A 25,351-nucleotide genomic window follows, 5' to 3' on the forward strand; every position below is an offset into this window, starting at 1 on the left:
AAACCCCCCCAAATGACCCCATTTTGGAAAGTAGACACCCCAAGCTATTTGCTGAGAGGTATAGTGAGTATTTTGCAGACCTCACTTTTTGTCACAAAGTTTTGAAATTTGAAAAAAGAAAAAAAAAAAAAGTTTTTTCTTGTCTTTCTTCATTTTCAAAAACAAATGAGAGCTGCAAAATACTCACCATGCCTCTCAGCAAATAGCTTGGGGTGTCTACTTTCCAAAATGGGGTCATTTGGGGGGGGTTTGTGCCACCTGGGCATTCCATGGCCTCCGAAACGGTGTTAGGCAGTGAAGAGTAAAATCAAAAATTCACGCCCTTAAAAACGCTGAAGGCGGTGATTGGTTTTCGGGGCCCCGTACGCGGCTAGGCTCCCAAAAAGTCCCACACATGTGGTATCCCCATACTCAGGAGAAGCAGCTAAATGTATTTTGGGGTGCAATTCCACATAGGCCCATGGCCTGTGTGAGCAATATATCATTTAGTGACAACTTTGTGCAAAAAAAAAAAAAAAAAAAAAAAAAGTGTCACTTTCCCGCAACTTGTGTCAAAATATAAAATATTCCATGGACTCAATATGCCTCTCAGCAAATAGCTTGGGGTGTCTACTTTCCAAAATGGGGTCATTTGGGGGGGGGTTGTGCCACCTGGGCATTCCATGGCCTCCGAAACTGTGATAGGCAGTGAAGAGTGAAATCAAAAAGTTACACCCTTAGAAATCCTGAAGGCGGTGATTGGTTTTCGGGGTCCCATACGCGGCTAGGCTCCCAAAAAGTCCCACACATGTGGTATCCCCGTACTCAGGAGAAGTAGCTGAATATATTTTGGGGTGCAATTCCACATAGGCCCATGGCCTGTGTGAGCAATATATCATTTAGTGACAACTTTTTGTAAATATTTTTTTTTTTTTTTTTTTGTCATTATTCAATCACTTGGGACAAAAAAAATAAATATTCAATGGGTTCAACATGCCTATCAGCAATTTCCTTGGGGTGTCTACTTTCCAAAATGGGGTCATTTGGGGGGGTTTTGTACTGCCCTGCCATTTTAGCACCTCAAGAAATGACATAGGCAGTCATAAACTAAAAGCTGTGTAAATTCCAGAAAATGTACCCTAGTTTGTAGACGCTATAACTTTTGCGCAAACCAATAAATATACGCTTATTGACATTTTTTTTACCAAAGACATGTGGCCGAATACATTTTGGCCTAAATGTATGACTAAAATTGAGTTTATTGGATTTTTTTTATAACAAAAAGTAGAAAATATCATTTTTTTTCAAAATTTTCGGTCTTTTTCCGTTTATAGCGCAAAAAATAAAAACTGCAGAAGTGATCAAATACCATCAAAAGAAAGCTCTATTTGTGGGAAGAAAAGGACGCAAATTTCGTTTGGGTACAGCATTGCATAACCGCGCAATTAGCAGTTAAAGCGACGCAGTGCCAAATTGGAAAAAGACCTCTGGTCCTTAGGCAGCATAATGGTCCGGGGCTCAAGTGGTTAATATCCATACAAGACCCAAAGGGCCTGGTAATGGGCCAGGGGGGGAGGGGGTACCCATACCGTTTCTGTCACTGATTTTCATCCATATTGCTGGGACCTGACATTACATTAAAGCCTCAAGCATTCCTTTAGAAATGTCATTTTGTGCAGGGACTGTTCAAAGCACAGGAAACACGCGCCACTTTACAGGCATACTATAGACACCCCCCAGGTATGATATTTATAGGAATATTTCACTTTTATTTTTCCACTTTAAGCATCATTAAAATCACTGCTCCCGAAAAAACATCTGTTTTTAAAACTTTCTTTTCCATTGATCCATGTCCCCTGGGGCAGGACCCGGGTCCCCTGACCCTTTTTAGGACAATAACTTGCATATTAGCCTTTACAATTCGCACTTTTGATTTCTCACGTTCGAGTCCCATAGACTTTAACGGTGTTCGAATGTTCGCGCAAACTTTCGGTCTATTCGCATGTTCTGGATGCGAACCGAACCATGGGGGGGGGTTCGGCCCATCCCTAGTGATAACTAGGGATGGGCCTAGTTATAATATTATATAACATAATATTATGATAATATTTTCCCCCTGAAGTAGATATGGAAGTTCCCTGTATCGATACGTGTTGGGGAGGGGACAGGACGGACGTTCAGCTGGTGACCTGTCAGGAAAGAACCCCATACCATCCCAATATCGATCCGGTATCTTTACATGCTGTTTGCTGTTTGCCTGAAGCAGAGTGGCGCACTGACATGCCTGTACTATGTGAGTACCCCATAGAGGGGTTTTATGTGATTAATAAACTGTTAAAACATTATTACACCATCCAGTTTTCACTCAACTGAGGTATAGTGCTGACGGGTCCAGGAGTCTGGTTAAAACTGCAGAGCCCCAGAGGTAGTTCACAGACGTATATTGACTAAGCTTAAGTGCAAAGTCACACGCTCAGAGGTGAGCGTTTAATACCTAAGGGGGAGCACCTGAGTGTGATCACTTGCTACACAGCAGTTTCCAAATCGCATGGCTCATTGCGGCTTGTTTTGGATTATCTACACAGCAGTTTCCAAATCGCATGGACTTTAGAAGCACTTTTGAAATGAAATAATTGGATGACACATATGCACATAGAAGCACTTTTTATTCATCTATATGTTTTAGTGGATTGAGTCCACTATATATTTTTATGAACACTATATGATTTTATGAACAATAATTTTGATACAACCAATCACTATATAGATGCACCTTATAGCACTTTTTACTAGTGTGATTATTTATTTCCATTTATATGTTCATTTTTAAGTATTCATAACTATTTGTTGCACTATTGTCACTTTTTACAGTCGCTAGTTATTGGATGTATCACAGTGTGTGACTCACACGCATATTTGCACTTTGGTTATCACATATATATATAATGTGAAGAGTATATTTGAAAGCGCAGTGTATATTTTTTTTTCTCAGTATATCTAATACTCTATGCATACTGCAGCTGTCAAATGCCAGTTTTTTTTCTGCCCCTAAATGCCCTGCTATGTTAGCTTATGTGTCCATGCGCACCTAGGCATTTAGAGGCAGAAATCCGAATGCACAAAAATCATGGTCAGTAGAGGAGTGTTTGGGCAGAAAACATGGCTAATGTGCCTAAATGCAGGTAGCATTTTAACATTCATTATGCTGCGTATCTTAAAGTGATCTTAAAAATCTTAAAGTGCTTCTAAGGCCAAGACATTTTTTACCTTAAAGCAGTAATAAACACAAACATTTATTATATTGCAGCTTACCAATTCTAAGATGTGATGGCTGCATACATTCATTTTCTTTTTTTAGACTTTCTGTCTGCTATTTTCATCCGGTGATCCAGCCAGCAAGTTGTTTTTCAAAAGCACAAGCTCTCTAGCAGAATGTATCAGTTTGTTTATGGCTGGCTTTATAGGGTATTTCACTTGGAGATAAGAAGTCCAGGCATACTTCTCATCTCTGTGTGATTTCTTGAGAATGAGTGTCCTTTTAAAATGTCCATATACCTTTGATCAGAAGTTTGAGGGAACACAGGCTATATTGCCAGAGGTCAGACATTTAAAGTGATGCATACAATTCCTGTTCCTATTTAGGCTACAGTCTAAAGGCTTTATTGCCAGAGGTCAGCCATTTAAAGTGACACATACCATTCCTGCCTCTATTTAGGCTACAGTCTAGAGTTTCAAAAGAATTGTATAACTTTTGTATGAATTTACATACCCATTCCAACCTTGCTTTCTGTGATTTTAAGTTCCCAATCTGTAATTTAGTCTTGAGATCATTTATTTTGTTGCCTATTCACCTGAAATGGACCCCTACAGAAGCAATTGTTTTATTGTCATAATTGTAAATCAATGTTAATTCATTGATGGAGGGTTTGACAATCTTCCCAGCATAGAGTCCATTAGAGAATTTTGTGTTGTTTATATTTCACACCATTTGATATTTAGCTAAGAAAAGGTAAGTTTATAAAGCTTTTAGCTAAGGTTGAACATTCTTATGAAAATATTCAATAATTGTCCATGTTCTAGGGGACCAGTTGCTGACTAGGGGTATGTTCCACATTCCTACTCCTGTCTCCTAGAGCAGAGGAATTCTTGGGTAATCCTTCAGTCTTATGCAGCGTACAGACGATCGGACAGTCTGACAACAATATCCATGTTATTTTTCCCAAAGGATGTTGGCTCAAACTTGTCTTGCATACACACGGTCACACAAATGTTGTCGGAAATTCCGAACGTCAAGAACGCAGTGACGTACAACACGTACGACGAGCTGAGAAAAATGAAGTTCAATAGCCAGTGCGGCTCTTCAGCTTGATTCCGAGCATGCGTGGAATTTTGTGCATCGGAATTGTGTACACACGATCAGAATTTACGACAACAGATTTTTTTGTAGGAAAATTTGAGATCCAGCTCACAAATTTTTGTTGGCGGAAATTCCGACAAATGTCCAATGGGGACTACACACGGTCCGAATTTCTGACAACAAGCTCACATCGAACATTTGTTGTCGGAAATTCCGACCGTCTTTACACGGCATTAGAATACGTAGGCAAATACCTTATAATTGGTTGTAGTCCTAACTGAGGTCCTGTAACACTGAGTCAAATAACCAGAGGTTGCAGTCCCACTCATAAGTTCTGTGATCAAGTTGTCCTATTTAGTTGCAGAGCTTAAAACTGACTGGAAATTTTGATTTTGAAACAAATGCCTTGTTTTCTGGATAGCATTTGCAAACTTTTTGATTGATCTTACTTGTTCCTTAGAGTTGCTTTCTAAAAGAATATCATAGCTCTGAAATAATGATAAGCAATTTTCTGTGCTTCCTTTTAGACTGCAGAAGTTGCTCTTGCAAATTTGAAAAATAAGTATGAAAATGAAAAGACTATGGTGACGGAAACAATGACGAAGTTGAGGAACGAGCTGAAAGCCCTGAAGGAGGACGCAGCCACCTTCTCTTCACTCAGAGCCATGTTTGCCACCAGGTAAGTGTATCTGGGAACCATGGGCAGAAGTATATTTCCACTTTTGCAGTCAAATTAGAGAAAACACCACTATATGTTTGTTATGTGTTTCCATTCACACAACATACCTAAAAAAAATTGCTAAACATTTCTTACCTTTTAGATATTTCTGAGGAGAAAGCTTCATGGTATATTGCATTTCTGGACAATCAGCCCACACAGACTGAGGATACACAGAGCGAACCCTCATTTATATACAATTAGGAGGCCAGGTTCCAATTCTTTAACCCTTTGTTAGGATATACAATATTCAAATCCAGTTTTCAACTGATAATGAAGATCTGCCAGCACAGATAGGGTTAATTATGGTACATATTAACTCCCCAGCCCCTTTGCATTCCACAAGGATGAATCATTTTAGGAGTAAAATGTAAACGTAAGAAAAAAAGCTAAGCAGCAATTTTCAAATACATTTTAAAGTTATTGTTTGTGAACAGCTTCTTCACCAATGGAGATATAGACTGCAAATAAAAACCAAACAGAGGTTTTATACCTTCTTCGATCTGTCAAAATATAATTTAAAAAAAAAGTTGTAGCTGGGCTTTAAATGGCAAATAATAGAATCTAACTGTTCTATATACCATAGAAATTAATAGGGCTAATGTTTTCTGTTAATACCATATATTTACTCACTTATTCCATGGTACTACAGGCCTTGACTTCCTGTTTGAGCTTTGCGAGAGTCACTTTAAAAAAATGTCAGTTTCATGCCCAACCACCACTCTGTAGGGTATATCTTTTTGTCTGGGTGATTGCTGGAGCCATTTCTTTAAATGTTTGCTGTACCAGAATAATTTGGTCTCTGTCCTCTACCTGTAATTGACTCTTCTTAGATCCAATAACTCCTTTAGTACAGTTTATTGGATTCAGCTCTCTGCTGTCTGTAGATCTTCCTGTTTTCTGCTGCAGCCTGTGCCAGCTGAATATTTCCTGGCCAAAAATCAATGCATTTAAATTAGATCACTTCATCTTGGTAGAACTGATGGTCCAAACAGCTCTATGCCGCTGTGAAAACATCTAAAAGTATGACTCCACAGCTGAACAATTTAAGGGTGCTTTACGTTGTCTTTAGAGAAATATAAAGGCTACTATGGATTCTTTCCTTCTGAATATGCTGCTTGTCTAGCTATAATGTTGATCCATTGTCGCAGTACCTTGTCACTGAACCACAACAACTGATCTCTGGAAAAATTTATAAATACCAGCATGGATTCACAAAAGACTGAAGGTGTCAAACAAATCTGACTTCTTTCTATGAGGAAGTAAGCAAAAACGTAGACAAAGGAGTGGCTGTAGATATAGTATACATGGATTTTGCTAAATCATTTGAAACAGTTCCCTATACATGTCTCATGTGGAAGTTAAAGTCTACAGGTTTAGAAAAAAAATGTTTGTTAATGGATAGAAAATTAGCTAAAAGACTGTAGAGAGTAGTTTTTAATGATCCATACTCTGAATGAACTACAGCCTATTAGGGGTGTACCCTAAGGTTCAGTGCTTGGACCCTTATTTTTTAACCTATTTATAAGTGATATGGAGTTTTGGATTAAAAGTACAATTTCAGGGTTTGCAGGTGACACCAACATATGCAGTGGAATAACCTCCTTACAGGATGTCTCCAACTTACGAGCTGACCTCAATGCGCTATTTAATCAGGCAACTATGTGCCAATGAGGTTAAATGTTGTTAAAAGTAAAGTTATGCACTTGGTGGCAAAAATAATGGACTTGGAGCAAAAAACATGGATGCATCATACATTCTAGGAGGAGAATAGCTGGGGGAGTCAATGGCCAAGAAAGATCTGGGTGTAGATCCTTCTTGTAGATCATAGACCTAATAATAGTATGTAATACCAAGCTACAGGTTCTAAATCTAGCAAAATATTTTATTGTATTAAAAGAGATTTATGAAAATAGTTCTTGTATTAAAAAGAGAGAGAGAGAGAGAGAGAGAGAGAGAGAGAGAGAGAGAGAGAGAGAGACCAACCAGTCTGCTGGATTCTCCTGCTGGCTGCTATAGCCACTAGCGATAATCACTGTTTTCTCCCAGCAGGGACGGCTTCCCCTGACACTTTGTCGGGAGCAGACAGTTGCTTGACAGGTGGGATTCTCCTGTCAGCACTGTCCGCGTTCATGGGGGAATCATGTAAATTTATTTCCTGCAACCTGTGGTTGCAGGAAAGAAATTTGCACCATGTATGGCCTGCCTAAGAACTGGAGAAAGTGCAGAGAAGACCACCAAACTGATAAGAGATACAGAGGAACTTGGCTTTGAGGAAAGATTAGCTAAAATAAATTCAGTCTCTCTTGAGAAGAGGTGATTAACCACTTAAGGACCAGCCTCGTTTTGGATTTTAGGTGTTTACATGTTTAAAACAGGTTTTTCTGCTAGAAAATTACTTAGAACCCCCAAACATTATATATGGTTTTTCTTCTAACACCCTAGAGAATACAATGGCGGTCATTGCAATACTTTTTTTTGCACCGTATTTGCGCAGCGGTCTTATAAGCGCACTTTTTTTGGAAAAAATTAACTTTTTTGAATAAAAAAATAAAACAACAGTAAAGTTATCCCAATTTTTTTTTATATTGTGAAATATAATGTTACGCCAAGTAAATTGATACCCAACATGTCATGCTTGAAAATTGCGCCCGCTCGTGGAATGGCGTCAAACTTTTACCCTCAAAAATCTCCATAGGCGATGTTTAAAAAATTCTACAGGTTGCATATTTTGCGCTACAGAGGAGGTCTAGGGCTAGAATTATTGCTCTCGCTCTACCGGTCGCTGTGATACCTCACATGTGTGGTTTGACCACCGTTTTCATATGCGGGCGCTACTCGCGTATGCGTTCGCTTCTGCGCGCAAGCTCGTCGGGACAGGGGGGTTTTAAAAATTTTTTTTTTTATTATTTATTTTACAATATTTTATTAATTTTTACACTGTTTAAAAAAAAAAAAAAAAAATTGTGTCACTTTTATTCCTATTACAAGGAATGTAAACATCCCTTGTAATAGAAAAAAGCATGGCAGGACCTCTTAAATATGAGATCTGGGGTCAAAAAGACCTCAGATCTCATATTTACACTAAAATGCAATAAAAAAAAAAGTCATTTAGAAAAATGACATTTGAAAAAATATGCCTTTAAGAGGCGTGGATGGAAGTGACGTTTTGACGTCGCTTCCGCCCAGCAGTGTCATGGAGATGAGTGAGCGCCATCTTGGCCTCACTCATCTCCAGACACACCAGAGAACAGGACGCGATCGCCTCCGCCGCTACCGACGGCTCCGGTAAGCGGCGGAGGGCACCGGATCGCGGCGGGAGGGGGGGCCCCTCTCCCGCCACCGATAAAAGTGATCTCGCGGCGAATCCGCCGCAGGGACCACTTTTATCTGAAAGCCGGCCGCCGAACTAAAACGGGGATACCGGGGTTATGGCAGCTAGCTGCTGCCATAACAACGATATCCCCGTTCAAAATTAGGACGTACATAGTCGTGCGGCGGTCGGGAAGTGGTTAAAGGGAGATATGATCACCATGTATAAATCCATAAGTCCATAAAGTGAACTTGTTGAGTTATTCACTTTAAGATCATTACAGAGGACAAGGTGGCACTCTTTACATCTGGAGGAAAATAAATGTAACCTCCACATACAGAATGGCTTCTTCACAAATAAGAGCTGTGAAAATGTGGAAAAAACTCCCTCAAGAACACATTCTGCCCAGCTTAGTGGATTGTTTTAAAAAGAGCTGGGTGAATAAATGCACAAAATATAACTGGATACTAACACTTATAGGCAATTACCCCAGGGGTAGATGATTCAGAGAATATCCCATTGTCTCCTAGGGACCGGAAAGGAAATTCTTTCTCCCACTGGAGCAAATTGGATCATACTGTATTGTTTTTTTGCCTTCCTCTGGATCAACTGAGGGTATAGGACTGTGTATATGGAGGTTTTCAGTTTGTTTATTTTTTTTATTGGTTGAACCAGACTGACTTGTTTCTTTTTTAAACTATGTAACTATGTTGTCACAAGAAAAGCAAAGAGAAACATCTCTAATGGAGCCCCGAGGATTAGTGAAAAGCTGTCTGGGGTTATGATTTTTCTCCACTCTGTCCTAGAGATTATGATTTTTCCCCATTCTATCCTTGGTAAAAAAAAAGTTTTGGCTGGACAAACTCTTCACAGTGACCCTGTCTGGTCTATGGAAAAAATGTAAACTAAACCCATCCATTAACGAAGGTAAAAATTTACCTTTCTCGTAGTCATAAAACAAACTTTACTATATTGCTGATCTCCACCCACTGCAAGTATCAGACCCTTTCAGGTGTGTCAAATACCTGCTCAGCTAGCAAGCTCTCAATCCTCCTAATGGCTCCTATGTCTTTACAGGACATAGGAGCCAGTGGGAGGCACCACAGCACATGATGTGCCATCATGTCACCTTTGCAGCCTACTTATTTGTCTAACATTTTCAATTGAATGATTTCATTTCCATTAGGAATGTAAAAAGAAAACATTACCATTTTTTCCCTCTTTTTGCCTGGCCAGGTGTGATGAGTATGTGACACAACTGGATGAGATGCAGAGACAGCTGGCAGCCGCAGAGGATGAGAAGAAGACTCTGAACTCTCTGTTACGGATGGCGATCCAACAGAAACTGGCCCTCACACAGAGGCTGGAAGACCTAGAGTTTGACCATGAGCAATCTTGGCGTTCCAAAGGCAAGGCAGGAAAAAGCAAGATTGGCAGTCCCAAAGTAAGTGCAGAACCACCTACCAGCTCAACACTTCTATACACCTTGACGTATACGCACTTAACTCAGCAGTCAAACATACCCGGCACCAGTGGCATTGACAGCAAGAGGTATGAGTCATTCCAACATACTGACCTCACATGAGGTGGCTATTTCCCAAGCTGAAGAAGCTTCACCTTTTGCTTTTACTACCTCACAATTTTGTGATTGTCTCCAGCCTTGTCTTTACAACAAATGTAGTTTGTCATGTATGGTCATCCAAGCTTTTGTATTTTAGTATAATACATGCACTGTGTGTTATCTGCAAGAAAAATAAACTGAATGAATGATTCTTAAATTGGATTAGGGTGACTAAAATGGTAAGAAATGTATTATCTACTAATAGTCAGAAACAGTTGGTAAAGTTGAAATTCAGACACAAAATATCTACATACAAAATTCAGGCTACAAAATATCTAAATACACTTTGTGTGCACCAAATGCTTTAGTAAACCTATATTTTACCTTGTAAAAGTAGTGGTGACATCATCCCTGTGCTCTACATAGTCTAAAGGTGCGGATAATAGACCAGTCACCCTGAACAAGGAGAAAGAAAAGCAGTGACTGGTCTATGTTTTAGGATGTTCCTGCATAGAGACAATGTGCAAGAGATGTTTTTTTGAATTACTGCACAAATCTGGAAGAAATACACAAAAGGCACCAAGATTCACGTAAAAATACACATTACTTTTCTACCTAGAGTCACAACAGATTCAAATACTATATTGGAGCTTACAATCCCTTGCTTAAAAAAAAAATATATAAATATATATATATATATATATATATATATAAAAGTCCAAGAGGTTGCTGCACTTAAAAACTTCTTTGCTTTATTTCACAATATCTTCAGGAGAGATTTACAAAGCAAGTATAATCCTTTCAAGCAATATCAAGAAGCAACAAATGCTTACACAGTTTCAGACATGAGTAGATTCAGATATGGATGGATGGATGGATTACGTTTCGGGCTAGTCAGCTTACGCCCTTCCTGAGATCCATTGAAACACATCTATATATATATATGCAGTATCTCACAAAAGTGAGTACACCCCTCACATTTTTGTAAATATTTTATTCTATCTTTTCATATGACAACACTGAAGAAATGACACTTTGCTACAATGTAAAGTAGGCAGTGGTCATCTTGGAGGTGTTTTTTGGGTCGTTATCATGTTGGAATACTGCCCTGCGGTCCAGTCTCTGAAGGGAGGGGCTCATGCTCTGCTTCAGTATGTCACAGTACATGTTGCCATTCATGGTTCCCTCAATGAACTGTAGCTTCCCAATGCCGGCAGCACTCATGCAGCCCTAGACCATGACACTCCCACCACAATGCTTGACTGTAGGCAAGACACACTCGTCTTTGTACTCCTCACCTGGTTGCCGCCACACATGCTTGACACCATCTGAACCAAATAAGTTTATCTTGGTCTCATCACACCACAAGACATCGTTCCAGTAATCCATGTCCTTAGTCTGCTTGTCTTCAGCAAACTGTTTGTGGGCTTTCCTGTGCATCATCTTTAAAGAAGAGGCTTCCTTCTGGGACGACAGCCATGCAGACCAATTGGATGCAGTGTGCAGTGTACGGTCTGAGCACTGACAGGCTGACCCCCCACCCCTTCAAACTTTGCAGCAATGCTGGAAGTACTCATACGTCTATTTCACAAAGACAACCTCTGGATATGACGCTGAGCACGTGCACTCAACATCTTTGGACGACCATGGCGAGGACTGTTCTGAGTGGAACCTTTCCTGTTAAATCGCTGTATGGTCTTGGCCATCATGCTGCAGCTCAGTTTCATGGTCTTGGCAATCTTCTTATAGCCTAGGCCATCTTTATGTAGAGAAACAATTCTTTTTTTCAGATCCTCAGAGAGTTCTTTGCCATGAGGTGCCATGTTGAACTTCCAATGACCAGTATGAGAGAGTGAGAGCAATAACACCAAATTTAACACACCTGCTCCCCATTCACACCTGAGACCTTGTAACACTAACGAGTCACATGAAAATGGGAAAATGGCTAATTGGGCTCAATTTGGACATTTTCACTTAGGGGTGTACTCACTTTTGTTGCCAGCGGTTTAGACATTAATGGCTGTGTGTTGAGTTATTTTGAAGAGACAGCAAATTTACACTGTTATACAACAGTGTAAATATGTTGTATAACAGTGTAAATATGTTGTATAACAGTGTAAATATGCTGTCCCCTCAAAATAACTCAACACACAGCCATTAATGTCTAAACCACTGGCAACAAAAGTGAGCACCCCTAAGTGAAAATGTCCAAATTGGGCCTAAAGTGTCAATATTTTGTGTGGCCACCATTATTTTCCAGCACTGCCTTAACCCTCTTGGGCATGGAGTTCACCGGAGCTTCACAGGTTGCCACTGGAGTCCTCTTCCACTCCTCCATGATGACATCACGGAGCTGGTGGATGTTAGAGACCTTGCGCTCCTCCACCTTCCGTTAGAGGATGCCCCACAGATGCTCCATAAGGTTTAGGTCTGGAGACATGCTTGGCCACTCCATCACCTTTACCCTCAGCTTCTTTAGCAAGGCAGTGGTCATCTTGAACGTGTTTTTTGGGTCGTTATCATGTTGGAATACTGCCCTGCGGTCCAGTCTCTGAATGGAGGGGCTCATGCTCTGCTTCAGTATGTCACATGTTGCCATTCATGGTTCCCTCAATGAACTGTAGCTCCCCAATGTCGGCAGCACTCATGCAGCCCTAGACCATGACACTCCCACCACAATGCTTGACTGTAGGCAAGACACACTCATCTTTGCACTCCTCACCTGTTTGCCGCCATACATGCTTGACACCATCTGAACCAAATAAGTTTATCTTGGTCTCATCACACCACAAGACTTCGTTCCAGTAATCCATGTCCTTAGTCTGCTTGTCTTCAGCAAACTGTTTGTGGGCTTTCCTGTGCACCATCTTTAAAGAAAAGGCTTCCTTCTGGGACGACAGCCATGCAGACCAATTGGATGCAGTGTGCAGTGTACGGTCTGAGCACTGACAGGCTGACCCCCCACCCCTTCAAACTTTGCAGCAATGCTGGAAGTACTCATACGTCTATTTCACAAAGACAACCTCTGGATATGACGCTGAGCACGTGCACTCAACATCTTTGGACGACCATGGCGAGGACTGTTCTGAGTGGAACCTTTCCTGTTAAATCGCTGTATGGTCTTGGCCATCATGCTGCAGCTCAGTTTCATGGTCTTGGCAATCTTCTTATAGCCTAGGCCATCTTTATGTAGAGAAACAATTCTTTTTTTCAGATCCTCAGAGAGTTCTTTGCCATGAGGTGCCATGTTGAACTTCCAATGACCAGTATGAGAGAGTGAGAGCAATAACACCAAATTTAACACACCTGCTCCCCATTCACACCTGAGACCTTGTAACACTAACGAGTCACATGAAAATGGGAAAATGGCTAATTGGGCTCAATTTGGACATTTTCACTTAGGGGTGTACTCACTTTTGTTGCCAGCGGTTTAGACATTAATGGCTGTGTGTTGAGTTATTTTGAAGAGACAGCAAATTTACACTGTTATACAACAGTGTAAATATGTTGTATAACAGTGTAAATATGTTGTATAACAGTGTAAATATGCTGTCCCCTCAAAATAACTCAACACACAGCCATTAATGTCTAAACCACTGGCAACAAAAGTGAGCACCCCTAAGTGAAAATGTCCAAATTGGGCCTAAAGTGTCAATATTTTGTGTGGCCACCATTATTTTCCAGCACTGCCTTAACCCTCTTGGGCATGGAGTTCACCGGAGCTTCACAGGTTGCCACTGGAGTCCTCTTCCACTCCTCCATGATGACATCACGGAGCTGGTGGATGTTAGAGACCTTGCGCTCCTCCACCTTCCGTTAGAGGATGCCCCACAGATGCTCCATAAGGTTTAGGTCTGGAGACATGCTTGGCCACTCCATCACCTTTACCCTCAGCTTCTTTAGCAAGGCAGTGGTCATCTTGAACGTGTTTTTTGGGTCGTTATCATGTTGGAATACTGCCCTGCGGTCCAGTCTCTGAATGGAGGGGCTCATGCTCTGCTTCAGTATGTCAAGACATCGTTCCAGTAATCCATGTCCTTAGTCTGCTTGTCTTCAGCAAACTGTTTGTGGGCTTTCCTGTGCACCATCTTTAAAGAAAAGGCTTCCTTCTGGGACGACAGCCATGCAGACCAATTGGATGCAGTGTGCAGTGTACGGTCTGAGCACTGACAGGCTGACCCCCCACCCCTTCAACCTTTGCAGCAATGCTGGCAGTACTCATACGTCTATTTCACAAAGACAACCTCTGGATATGACGCTGAGCACATGCACTGAACATCTTTGGACGACCATGGCGAGGACTGTTCTGAGTGGAACCTTTCCTGTTAAATCGCTATATGGTCTTGGCCATCATGTTGCAGCTCAGTTTCATGGTTTTGGCAATCTTCTTATAGCCTAGGCCATCTTTATGTAGAGAAACAATTCTTTTTTTCAGATCCTCAGAGAGTTCTTTGCCATGAGGTGCCATGTTGAACTTCCAGTGACCAGTATGAGAGAGTGAGAGCAATAACACCAAATTTAACACACCTGCTCCCCATTCACACCTGAGACCTTGTAACACTAATGAGTCACATGAAAATGGGAAAATGGCTAATTGGGCACAGTTTGGACATTTTCACTTAGGGGTGTACTCACTTTTGTTGCCAGCGGTTTAGACATTAATGGCTGTGTGTTGAGTTATTTTGAGGAGACAGCAAATTTACACTGTTATACAAGCTGTACACTCACTACTTTACATTGTAACAAAGTGTCATTTCTTCAGTGTTGTCACATGAAAAGATAGAATAAAATATTTACAAAAATGTGAGGGGTGTACTCACTTTTGTGAGATACTGTACTTGAAAAAAGTATCTGTTATTTTACTCGATCTTAAAGTGGTATCGGTGCAACCCTAGTTAATTATTTGAAATGAATGCCTTAAAGGCTTAGTTCACACTTCCAATAAAAGTTTATATACTGTATGCGCAACCACACACACAATATATAAATGCAAGGTCATCTTTAAGCTGACTCCTAATAAAATGTTTTTGGATTATGGGAGGGAACAGGAGCTTCCGGAGAAATCCTATACAACCACAGGAATAAGTATACATACCATATGCTTATTTGCATTTAGAATGCACTGCTGTAACACATTGAGGCTAACCACTAGACCATTTGCTGGTTAGAAATAAAATTCAGAACTCTGTTTTATATGTTATAAGGATGTTTAAGAGCCAGTTAAACCAAAGGTATTTTTAACATTTTTTTAAAGTAAGAAGTCAGTTTTCAAAGCTATACCCAAATTGTAGGTACTTATTAAGTAATTACTATCTTTCTAGTCTATATTTTTGTTTGTATAATGTATATGTTATATGTTCATATTTTAATGGATCTGAGGAAGGTGTAAGCACAATATCACTTATCTTTATATTTAATTATTATATTAGGTTAATTATATAATGTGTAAGAGTTTTTGTGACCACTGATTGATTCTAAGCAGATTATACCTACCAAGAGCCAGAGAGACGCTGGTACCTAAACTATTTTATATAATACTTAGATTTTAATTATGTATCCCTTCCACCCTGTAAGCTATGAAGAATTATAGCTCGAAGCGAGGACCTATTCAAGATTAGGTTTTCTATCCAAAGACTTGTATGCCAGGTATAAATTAATGTGTTTAAAATGTCCATTTATATACCTGTTTAAAAGCGAAGTTAGGTTATACATGTTTAACGTGTGTATATATAACCAAAACCTTATTTTTTACTTAATTTTGGATCGAGTTGTGGAGGATTAAAATCCCCTGTTAATTTGTTTTCTGTGCTTGTACCCATGTGGGCAATTTTCATTCATCTCTTGTTTTGGAGACAATTGTAAAATTTTGGATTGCTCATTATTTTCTTTTTCTGTGAAGCACATACCAAGGACAAATAGAGAAGGTAGATCTTTAGAGGAGGGACACAGACTGCAAAAAATAACTTGACGGGAGTTCCAACAAATTGTCAATTCTTCGAAAAGTTTAATAAAACAGTTGTTTTGGCTTTACATACACTTTAGGGTCAGGAAAAATCTGTTGCGTATGAGGCCGGGTTCACACTGGTACGACACGACTGTTGTACGAATGTCATCCTACTTTGCCCTGCAACATCAGTGCTACATCAGTCCTACTTCGGTCCTAATTCCATCCCACTTGAATGAACATGAAATTATTTTGCTCTGACTTTCAGATAGTCCGACTTTTCTTTTGACCAATCAGAACAATCCCAGTGTAACATAAACTCCTTTTTCCTGCTGCTGTAATCACCATATCGGATGTCACAAGTCGGATGGTTAGGACGAGGATCTGGCTTTAACCCAACTTCAATGATATTGAATGGGCTAAAAATGTCAGACCAAAGTAGTGCAGGAACCTTTTCTAAAGTTGGACCGACTTGTGTTGGACCAGTTAAGACAGCTCTCATAGGAAACCATAGATTTGTACACATAATGCGACATGTGCTCCCAAAGTCGGAGCGTATGTCGTACCAGTGTGAACCGGGCCTGAACCATGAGAGAGGTGTTTTGTTATCAAAGATGAACTTGGTTACTGTAACTAGTGACCATGAAAGAGATTCAGTAGTTAAATCAGAAGGTGTGATAGATGAGTGAAGTGAGGATAGATGCATAGATAAGTGAAATGCATACAGAATGTTTCTCCTTAAGATTGCAAACGTTGTCTAAAGCCTAGTACACACCACTAGTTTTTTTTGCTGCTGTACTAGCAATCCAATGTTAGTACAACAATCTCCCCTGCTGTGCTATTGGGTTCTGACAGGGGGACGCCCCCCCACCCCCCCTGCACCAAAACACTCCAGTCAGCGCTCTCAGCCATTGGCCATTGGAAAGGTAAGTTTCCTAATGTTAAAAGTCTGCAGCTACAGTATGTGTAGCTGCTGACTTTAAATTTGTCTATGGGCTGGAGCACCTCTTCAAACACAAAATACTTTTTTTGTTCCACTCACATCTGTCATGAGCATATGTTTATGCATTGGGACACCTCCTTGGTGATGCCCAAATCTTGGAGGAAACAATCGATGTGTTAAAAAAAACTGCCCTGACTGGCAAACTGTTCCTTCCAAAGAATGACTGGCCATAAATCATATCTTAGAATCCATAGGCATCACAATCATCACCGCATCTGGCCTCAGTTGCAAATTTGCCAAAGTAGGTATCCGTAAGGTAACAGTAAAGTGTTTTTCAACTTTTGCAGTCAAATATGAAAAAACACAGTGGGGTTGATTTACTAAAGGCAAAGAGACTGCACTTGCTCCAGAGCTTAGTAAATGAGCAGAAGCTATGCTGACTTCCATCACCCAATCAGGTGCAAGCAAAAATGCAGTTTTTTTCATTTCCCTTGCACGTGATTGGGTAATCTTTGCAAAGAGAGCCTTAACCTTGTTTACTAAGCTCTGGAGAAACTGCACTTTGCAAAGTGCACAGTCTATTTGCCTTTAGTAAATCGACCCTTATATTTTTGTTATGTGTTCCTTTTCACACAGCTTGCCTAAAATACATTTAAAAAAATTATTTTCTACCTTTTCAATGTTTTGTGGAGAAGGGGCCACGGCTGACTGGAAGCATTCTCTGCTAGCTCATGCATGATTAGTCCCAATAGCTTTGCTGGGAAATGGCTGAGTCCAGTTCTCATTAACATTCAATGGAGAAAGAGAATATATTATTAAGGTATAACAGTTGATAATTGGCACCACATCCCAATATAAGTAGAACAAAAATTGATTGGATTGTGGGGCTTTAGAGGTGCCAAAACCCCCTTGTGGAATTATACTGACAAAATGATGTAAAATGTTATGAAATTTATTATAAAAGTCTACAAAACACATAGACATAGCAGCAAAATTACCCAAACAACAACGTGTGTAAACATTCAGTACAACCCCTATTGAGATGGGCTGATATCTCTATATTGTACCACAAATACAGCCATGGACATCTATGACATGCACCGATGCTAATACAGAAAATACTCTAAAATCCAACGTGTTTCGCTTGACAGCTTCTTCAAGGGTTCGCTTAGAGGAAGGGTAATTCACTGTGGTTGCTGTAAAAAAGAGAAATATGCCAGTAATATTTATTTATAACAACTTTGAAAAACATCACTTCCAATTGTATATTTATACATTGATTCAAAATGGTACTAGCACTTACATTAAACCAAGAAAGGTACTGAGAAGCCCCAAAAGTGAGGCACTGAAGTCTTCCACCAGTGTGTTTGTAAGATAAACATGGTATTTGTCCCCATCAGGCAGATCTAAAGCCAGCCACAGAAAGTTGTCCTGGAAGCCGTTAGAAATCTCATATAAGGATAGGTAGAAAGGGCTAGTTCAATCACCCTATTTTGGCTAGATGGTTCTGCAAAAAACAAATAAATTAAACACTATCTCCCTGCTATACATAACTCATATGCCAAAACAACCATATTATCACATACCTGGGAGAAGGCTCCCTAATACATCCACAGGATACAACAGTATCAATGGACAAACTCTTATTGCCGAGGTAAGCAGCTAGATCTGAAATAACAAAAATTGCTCATATAAGGAAACCAATCTTCAAAGCAAGATAGTTGAATGCTCAGATGTAGACTGAAGCATTAGGGAATTACCTGAAAAAATGGCAAGGTAGCAACAAAATCAGCTCTAGATGTTATTACTTCAAAATGTCCAGGACATCCATCCATGTGAGAGGTATACCCTCAAATGAGGGTTCACAGATAAGCCCATAGGTAATGCCTTTAAATAAAGCTAATTGGCTCCAAAACCGCCTTCCTAGCTCATTAGGGCTCAGCTAATTCAGCTGTGTACCTGATTTGCCTTGAATGTGCTACCGCGCATTCGTACATGCGCGGTAATGGCGGGACGTGCGGCCGCAGCCAAAACAGCACCCAATCAAGGTCTTTCCCCCCTTTCAGCTTATAGATGCAGGGGCAGACCAATAGGGCACCGGGGCATGTAATGCCACCCCATCCCACCATGGACCCACATATAAAAGTAGTTACAACAAAGGTCAATCAAGAAAAATCCAAAAATAACTTAGCCGATGCCATCTAGTGGCCACAGCAGAAAATGATATATCCAAAAAAGAAACCTATTTTCACACAACAAAAGATACCAACTAAATTTCGCCATCTTGTGTTCAAAAAATAGATGACGGGAACAAATACTTAATTTCAATATAGCTATTGGTCAAACCTGCATATAGCAGATTTGATCATAAGACTGGGTTAGTCCTCAAACAGAGAAACAGTAGGCTGCTCCACTGTAATCCGTATGCTGTTCACAGAAAGAGGTGCGCACCCGACAAGTGCATCACAGCAAGAGCACCGCAAGGGGACAGTTTAAGTGCTCTGGTGGGTGAAACACGTTATCATAACAATTATAGTTAAGCCCCCTGGTGTGTGAAACGCATTAACTGTCCCCTTGCTGTGCTGATTTTTATCTGAAATTTTATAATAAACACCAAGGTTGGCAGCGGAGTGTGCGGACATTTCATCATTTTTTTGTATACAGGCTGGGTTAATTATGGAAAACACAGCTCCCTCATAACAAACTAAACTAGGTAGATTTTGTTTTCCTGCTGGACGTTTCAGAAAAGAGCATTTATAAAGATAGGCTGCAATTTTTATACATTTTTTAAAATATGCTATATGACAAGTAAAAAAACGTAAAGTAGGTATTATCTCAGTTTTGCCTATTCACACCAGTGCTTAGCAATTTTCCCAAATTACATGGGAAAGTGAAAAAAATGCAGGTTAATGCACCTAAAATGAATAGTGTTTTAGGTGCATTGACCTTCAGTTTTCCACTCAAGTCAGGTACTTAAAATCCCTTAAAATAAAGTGCATCAATGCATGGTAAAGGGCCGTTAAGCAAAGGTCATCAACTCAAACACTTCTGGAAAGAACCCAGTCAACATATCTAATCTAAATGCATGTGTTAAAATCAAGCTGCAGTGGGAAGGGCAAGGTCAAACAAGCAGTCAATATACACTATATTACCAAAAGTATTGGGACACCTACCTTTACATGCACATGAACTTTAACCACTTCAATACCAGGCACTTTCACCCCCTTCCTGCCCAGGACAATTTTCAGCTTTCAGTGTTATTGCACTTTGAATGACAATTGTGCGGTCATGCAACACTGCACCCAAACAACATTTCTATAATTTTTTTCCCACAAATAGAGCTTTCTTTTGGTGGTATTTGATCAGCACTGGGGTTTTTATTTTTTGCCAAACTAAAAAAGACAGAAATTTAAAGAAAAAAAAAAAAGGTTTTCCTAGGTTCAGTTATAAAATGTTGGCACTGATGAGTTGGCACTGATAAGGTGGCACTAATGGGCACTAATGAGGTGGCACTGACATGTAGAATTTATGGGCACTGATATGCAGCACTGATGGGCACCAATAGGCAGCATTGATATGCAACACTGATGGACACTGATAGCCGGCACTGATGGGCATTGATAGGTGGCACTGATGGGCACTGACAGGCAGCTGTGATGGGCACTGACAGGCGGCTGTGATGGGCACTGACAGGTGGCTGTGATTGGCACTGATAGGCGGTACGGATTGGCACTGACAGGTGGCACTGATGGGCAGCACTGATGATGAGGTACTGATGAGGTACTGACAGATGTTACTGTAGGGCACTGATTGGCACTGTGATGGGCACTGATTGGCACTGTGGTGGGTACTGATTGGCACTGATATGGGCACTGATTGGCACCTGATCGGCACCTACAGCTGATGGGGCATTGACTGGCAGCTGATGGGCACCTTTTTGGCAGCTGTGGTGGCACATCTGATGGGGCTGTGCATCAATGTGCTGATTATCAGCACAGACCCCCTCTGACAGGGAGAGCCGCCGATAGGCTCTCCCTGTCAACGCGAACTGAGGAGTGCCATTTACCAGCACTTCCTGGTTCACACGATGATCAGCTGTGATTGGTCACAGCTGTTCACGTGTTAAGGAGCCTCCGTCAGAGGCTCCATACCACGATCGGAGATGCAGTGTGTCAGACTGACACACAGCACCTCCAATCGCGCGCTATGCACCCCCGCGGGCGCATGCTGGCATGTTATCCTGCTGGATGTCATATGACGCCCAGTCAGGATAACTGAACCACCACCCAGCCGTCATTCTGCTATAGGCTGGGTGAGAAGTGGTTAATGGCATCCCAGACTTAGTCTGTAGGGTTCAATATTGAGTCGGCCCATCCTTTGCAGCTATAACAGCTTCAGCTCTACTGGGAAGGCTTTCCACAAGGTTTAGGAGTGTGTCTATGGGAATGTTTGACCATTCTTCTAGAAATGCATTTGTGAGGTCAGGCACTGATGTTGGATGAGAAGGCCTGGCTCGGATTCTCCGCTTTATTTCTTTCCTAAGGTGTTCTATCGGGTTGAGGTCAGGACTCTGTGAAGGCCAGTTAAGTTCCTCCCCCCCATATTTGCTCATCCATCTCTTTATGGACCTTGCTTTGCGTACTGGTCCAAATCATTTGGTGGAGGGGGATTATGGTGTGGGGTTGTTTTTCAGGGGTTGGGCTTGGCCCCTTAGTTCCAGTAAAAGGAACAATTAAGGCATCAGCATACCAATACATTTTGGACATTTTGGGAACGGTTTGGGGCCCCTTCCTGTTCCAGCATGACCACGCACTAGTGCACAAGTGCACAAACAAGGTCCATAAAGACATGGATGAGCGAGTTTGGGGTGAAGGAAATTGGCTGGCCTGCACAGAGCCCTGACCTCAACCCGATAGAACACCTTTGGGATGAATTTGAGCGGAGACTGCGAGCCAGGCCTTCTCAGAAAAGCTGTTATAGCTGCAAAGGGTGGGCCAACTCAATATTGAACCCTACGGACTAAGACTGGGATGCCATTTAAGTTCATGTGTGTGTAAAGGCAGGTGTCCCAATACTTTTGGTAATATAGTGTATCTTAATAGATAATCAATGGCCATTCCATAATACTAGTGCAAGAGGGCTGTGGTGTCCAAGGTAGCACCATAAAAAGTGGAATTCCAAATACCAATTTTTTTTTTTTTCATTCGCAACACCAAAAATGAGGGATTGTGCTTGGTATTGTGTTTATAAAATAACATATATTAAATTTCTTTACACAATAAAGCAGCTTAAAAGACTTGCAGCTCTAATAATGCTGGTTAGCCTACCCCAGTTTTCTGGCACATGAATCTTACAAAACATGGTATCATTAAATCTGGGTCATGCCAACTGACGGAGCAGAAAACGTAAATTATAGACTACTTGACTTTGTAATCGGAGGCATCCATAGAGGAATTCTTCAGTGTCACCATCTTAAATGAATGCACAGGTGACAAGAATGCAAGTTTTCTTTACAAAAATGGAAGAGCCACCTGCATCCAAGCCTCAGGGAATGTTACTTATTCAAGATAACTCAAAAGAGCAACGATACCACGATACCAGAGAGAAATCGAGCATGAAAATCAACAGCTTTTCAATTCAGAATCTTCATCTTTCAGATGTTCAATAAAACAAGCTATTATAAAAAGGATTGTGTGAAGCTTACTTCAAGTTCAAGGAACCGATTATTCCATGGAATGTGCCAAAACATCAGCCTCAGATTCTGTATATCTTCTAGATAATTTAGAACTTCAACAGAAGAACTATGGTACAACTGCTGTTTAGAGATGCTTCAGAATTTATCGTAAAATACTTTTTTATTGCTGGGCTCCAATCTAAGGATTGCCTTTGAAAGGAGAATTAATAGTCACGTGACCTTTTAATGTTTCCTGCTGTAGTTCATATTATTATTTCCCAAAAAAAGGGGAATTTGTTTAATGCAAATTCTTTCTCAAAGTCTTATGTAATTTCCAGGTATTCCAAATAAAATATAAGTTAACTTAAGTTAAAACTTAAGTTCAAATCATAAGTATTGTCGATAATTTTAGTTTTTTTTATCAACATTTTCAAGAGTATGAACCTAAATCCCAGTGTAAAATATTTAAAGCAATGTAAAAGCAATGTTTTAGCACATTCTGATGTGGAACCATTTTCAGGATGAGTCATGTAGCCTCAATCAAGCGGGAGCTACTCACTGAACATCTACGTCAACGGAATATAATTTCTGGCAAAAGTATAAGAATTCTGAAGATAACACCATGGGAAAATTTTGAAGAAAACATTCTGTGGTGCTTGATTTGACACATATTGAAAATAAACCACAATAATGAGGACAAGTTAACCTGCAAAAGAAGTTATAAATCTAGTTGGCATTGTCTCTTGCAAACATTTTAGTCTACTTAAAAACATTTTCAAGATTAAATTTAAAAAATACTTGAGATTCTTGGTTTTATTTAAGTTAGTCTTTTTCTAATACTATACATTCATCTTTGTATTTAGAAACTTACACTAGAGGTAGATAGCTTATATTTCATGCTAAATATGTCATTTCATAGTTCTTAGGTACCTTTATGAAATTTTACATTTCATACTTTCTGATATCTTTTTATGGGCAAATCCTTGTTTTTTCAGTTTTCATTACTTATTTCATAGCTTTTTTTAATGACATATTGTATGTTACATTAAATGAGACAATTTAGGCAGTTTGATAGAAATTTATACTTTTTATTTGTAGCAAGCATGACTATTATCTATACTTATAAAAAGCATTCAGTCTGAGAACTGAATCACTGCTGATAAAACTGCAGCCTACAGGTTAGCTGCACCTATAACTGGGTGCGAATTGTGTATCTAATTTCAAGTACAAAAATGTAATTAATAAATATATAACAGCCTACTAGTCCTTATATGTGATGGCTGCATTCGTTTTTTTATTTTCACCTTTTGATCATGCTAGTAATACACTTTCTGTCCTCTGGATGACAATGCTCACTCACCATACTGTATCTATGGAGGAGTAGCATTGTCATCCTAGGACAGGAAGTATGTTAGGAGAGTACTTCCCATCTCCTTTTTCCTAACATTGGAGATGGTATTCTGAAGTGCACAGAGAGAGCTGTAAACAATGTAAACAAATAAGTTTGCAGTAGAGGCAAAGAGCACAGGAAGTTATCAGCTCACAAGATTTCTGGCAGCATCAACATTTAATGTTTCCACTTGTCGAAAAGATATATAACATTTCAATGGTATACTTAGCAGACCAAAAGGGGGCAAATGAGAAAAGTTAATTGTTAGGCTTTACATACTTTTTTAAATTGTGAAAAATGTGAACATTGGCTCAGCTCAAAAAATGACTGCCTGTACTGGATTTGAAGGGTTTGGATGACTGCTAGCCATTGGAAATATGCCACTGATTTAACTTCTTATTCGTGGTTCAGATGTAATTTAGTTCAGATGTTTGGAAGCCCATTGCACAGAACATCTTATAGTCTGCCCACATTTCTAATTTGTTTATTATACTAAAACATTTTTTCTTTAGAACATAATTTAGTATTTGCTTACTAAGTGTAACTGGTAAAACTGACTTTTCCTGCATAGCTTTAGGTATAACTATAGCTAAATGTGATACAAAGGGGTTGATCTACCAAAACTGAAGAGTGCAAAGTCTGGTGCAGCTCTGCACAGAAACCAATCAGCTTCCAGGTTTATTTGTCAAAGCTTAACTGAACAAGTTGAAGTTAGAAGCTGATTGGTTATCATGCACAGCTGCATTAGATTTTGCACTCTCCAGTTTTAGTAAATTAACACCAAAGTGTGCACAGTTTACACCTCAATGTCTGCCATTTTGTAGTCTAAACATCTAAAAATGTATGAGAATGCAGTCATTGGGAACCAGACAGATACTTCAACTAATTACTTGCATTCACATGAATATCAGTCATAGGAACATTAGGCTTTATATTTATTAAGCAGACTTCACTTCAAGAGGAAGGTGTATTGCTTTTTTTTAACACAGTACAATATGGCATGTGAAAACTATATAATCAAATGTCAGTTATCTAGAACTTAACATTGTACTAGTGTACATTGTTATGGTTGACACTACTAGCTCAATCAAAGTTGGTCTGTTGTAGCCATCAGTGATCTAAATGGTAATACAATATGAAAATAAGTCATAGCTGATCTAGATACATAGTAGTCATGAGATTTTACTGAAAAGCTTAGAAAATATTTTTAATGGGCCAATACATAAAACACATCTTGTAGTTATGAGGTGCTAAATACATTATAATAAATATATTTATGAGTATCCCCAAGACCTAAAAATCAATATAAATGTAGTCTTTGGCAATACCTTTTAATAGGAGAGCAAGCCCTATGAAACCTTTTTTTGTCTTAACTAGAGTTTTGAATTCTCAGTTTTTTAACAATATATTTCATTAGAATATCTGCTGTCAAAGCAGACAAGAGGTATACAGTGAGCTAGTGTTCCTCTTGG

At 39.8% G+C, this 25,351-nt stretch overlaps 1 protein-coding gene across 8 annotated transcripts in view; it reads left to right on the forward strand.

Annotated features, from left to right (window-relative positions):
• The window catches only part of BICD1 (BICD cargo adaptor 1), a 423,296-nt gene that overhangs the window by 362,346 nt on the left and 35,599 nt on the right, over positions 1-25,351 (forward strand). For all 8 annotated transcript variants that reach the window (XM_073621869.1, XM_073621870.1, XM_073621868.1 and 5 more), the window contains exons 6-7: positions 4,864-5,015; positions 9,604-9,811. In XM_073621869.1, the coding sequence (XP_073477970.1) occupies positions 4,864-5,015; positions 9,604-9,811 (360 nt within the window). The remainder of the gene's footprint in view (positions 1-4,863; positions 5,016-9,603; positions 9,812-25,351) is intronic.

This window comes from Aquarana catesbeiana, linkage group LG03 (assembly GCF_042186555.1).
Source record: "Aquarana catesbeiana isolate 2022-GZ linkage group LG03, ASM4218655v1, whole genome shotgun sequence".
Taxonomy (NCBI): Eukaryota; Metazoa; Chordata; class Amphibia; order Anura; family Ranidae; genus Aquarana; species Aquarana catesbeiana.